Consider the following 2,415-nt stretch of genomic DNA (forward strand, 5'->3'; position numbering starts at 1 on the left):
TCTATTAAGAGGATACTTGTCAGAATATCATGCAGACAGCTTGCAAAATACACATACTAAAAGATCACTTTTAAAATTCTTGAATTGTTAAGCACGAAAATAATTACCTCATTCCATTACAGTACTGTGTAGAAACACGGAATAAGCAGCATTATCTTATTCCCGATAGAATAGATTATAACAACTAATTAAGTTTAAAAAATTCAGGCACCAAATGAATTATCCTGCAACATAGAACAGTATCTATATAGAGTGCTCTCCTTAATATACTACAAAACCAGCTGTATGGCAATGTTTTTCCATTTCATATCATGAACATCTTGTCACATTTCAAAGACAACTTTGATGTTCCAACCTCACAGAACAAAACCGTTTTCTACTGTCCATTACAGAAACTTCCAAGACAGAAGATAAACTCACCAAAAGGGAAAACCACTGTCTTACCACAACTATCTCGACCGAATTTTCAATCACAACTTACACTACTGCATTCCACTTTTACAGTGATGCTGAAAGTCCATACTTTAATGTGGGCTCCTCTCACTGCATAAAAATTGAAATCAGTGGCCAGTGAAATATTAATCCCTATTACAGGAGTCTCTTAGCTCTATTTTAGAACTCCATTAATTAAATAATCTTCCATAAATTGTTTTAAGTGTTCAATGAAGTGTTTCAGTTTCCCACATTAAATCAGAATTTCAAAGAATTAAATAAAACAGCTTATTTTAAGCAACCATCAGAGGGCTCAACAGCCTTCTAATGAAATTATATTGAAACCATACTCAATACACCGTAGGAAACTTTGGCTCAGTCTCTTTTAAGATAATACACTTCTGTTACAGCTTCTTCTATATGTTAACGCCATAAAAGGGAGAAAAGAAAGCGCATTTAACATCGTGTTCCTGTTCTGCGCCTAACCACAGTGAACCTCTCCAATTATCTTCCAGGTGGGGGCAACAGTAAGCCAGTTTTCTTTAATCGCGATCGTGTCCTTCTGCACCAGGAGCGCAGCACCCGGGATGCGCTCCCGCAGAGGCGGGGATCGCGCACATCCCCAGCTGCAGCTCCCCAGGGAGGCCCTGCCAGCCATCTCTGCCCTCCCTCCTGAGCGGCCGGACCCTCCGGGACCCCTCGCCGGGTCACCCCGCAGCCCAACCCCGCCGCCTCGGGCTGTGTCAGTGCCCGCCGTGACAGCGGGCCGGCGGCCGCGGCAGGGCTGGCACCTGTCACCCCGCCCCGCCCGTGCGCTGCCCCGCCGCAGCCCGCCCGCCCCGCGGCCGCTCGGGGCTCGGCCCCCGGCCGGGGCTCCCGGAGCAGCGGCCGCGCTCGGCCCGGCCCGGCCCGGCCCCGCTGCGCTCCGCCGGGGCTACGTGTCGCTCCTGCGGGCGGCCCGGCCCCGAGCCGAGCCGTTGGCCGTGGCCCCGCCGGTGGCCGCCTCGGGCCGGTACTTGAGCCAGCAGATGAGCCATGTGACAACGACGGAGAAGAGGGCGAGGATGCTGGCGACCGACAGGCAGATGGGCCCCACCGGCGACGGCGATGCCGCGGCGCCGGGCGCGGCGTCCCCGCCGTACTGGTTGACGAAGATGAGCCCGGTGAAGAGCAGCACCACCATGGAGAGGAAGGAGACGACGACGCACACGCAGCCGGCGCTCAGCGCCGCCCGCTTGCAGCTCTGGCAGCTCTCGTAGCCGCCGCCCGAGGAGCGCGGCCCGGCGGGGGCGGGGGACGGCGGGGCGAGGGCGGCCGCCGCTTCCCGGGCGCGGGGCGGGCGGCGGGGCGGCAGCGGCGGCAGGCGGTCCTGCGGCACCGGGTCGCGGGCCCGCAGCTGCGGCGGGCAGGCGGCGGCCAGCTTGGTGTTGACCGGGAGGCCGTGGACGCGGTGGTCGGGCAGCGCCGTGCGGTGGCGGCAGAGCGGGCAGGCCAGGGAGCCGCCGGGAGAGCGCGCCGGGCCCGGCTCGGCGCCGCCGGCGGGGGGATGCTGCGCGGCGCGCAGGTGCAGCTGGCTCAGGCACTCCTGGCAGAAGGTGTGCAGGCACTCCAGCAGCTTGGGCGCCCGCCGCTCCAGGTCGAAGTAGTTGTAGCAGATCTTGCACTCGTAGTCCTCCGAGCTGGGGGCGGCGGCCGCCGGCGGCGCCGCCGCCACCGCCGCCTCATCCTCCCGCCGCCCGCCCTGCCCTACGCCGCCCGTCTGCGCCGGCTCGGCCATAACATCTCGCCGGAGGGGGGACGGAGAGCCGCGGAAAGGCGGGGAGTGCCGGGCCGCCCCGCGCCGCGGAGCCGGGCGGGAGCAGCCGGGGCAGCCGCGACCCCGCCGCCTCCTGGCCGCGCCCGCGGGCTGCGGCGGGGCCCGGCGGGGAGGGCGGGGGATGGAGGCAGGGCCGCCGGCCGCCTGCCTGCGTCGCCCGCCGCGCT

General features: G+C 61.3%; 1 protein-coding gene across 1 annotated transcript; it reads right to left on the minus strand.

Moving 5' to 3' along the window:
• Positions 1-1,292: 1,292 nt before the first annotated feature.
• On the minus strand, positions 1,293-2,209 carry RNF228 (ring finger protein 228). Its single transcript, XM_066194032.1, has one exon. The coding sequence runs from the start codon at positions 2,207-2,209 to the stop codon at positions 1,367-1,369; it is 843 nt and encodes a 280-aa protein (XP_066050129.1). The 3' UTR covers positions 1,293-1,366.
• Positions 2,210-2,415: the final 206 nt, after the last annotated feature.

This window comes from Chamaea fasciata, unplaced genomic scaffold (assembly GCF_029207755.1).
Source record: "Chamaea fasciata isolate MVZ Bird 193981 ecotype frontalis unplaced genomic scaffold, bChaFas1.0.hap1 SCAF_11, whole genome shotgun sequence".
In the NCBI taxonomy this organism is placed as follows: Eukaryota; Metazoa; Chordata; class Aves; order Passeriformes; family Sylviidae; genus Chamaea; species Chamaea fasciata.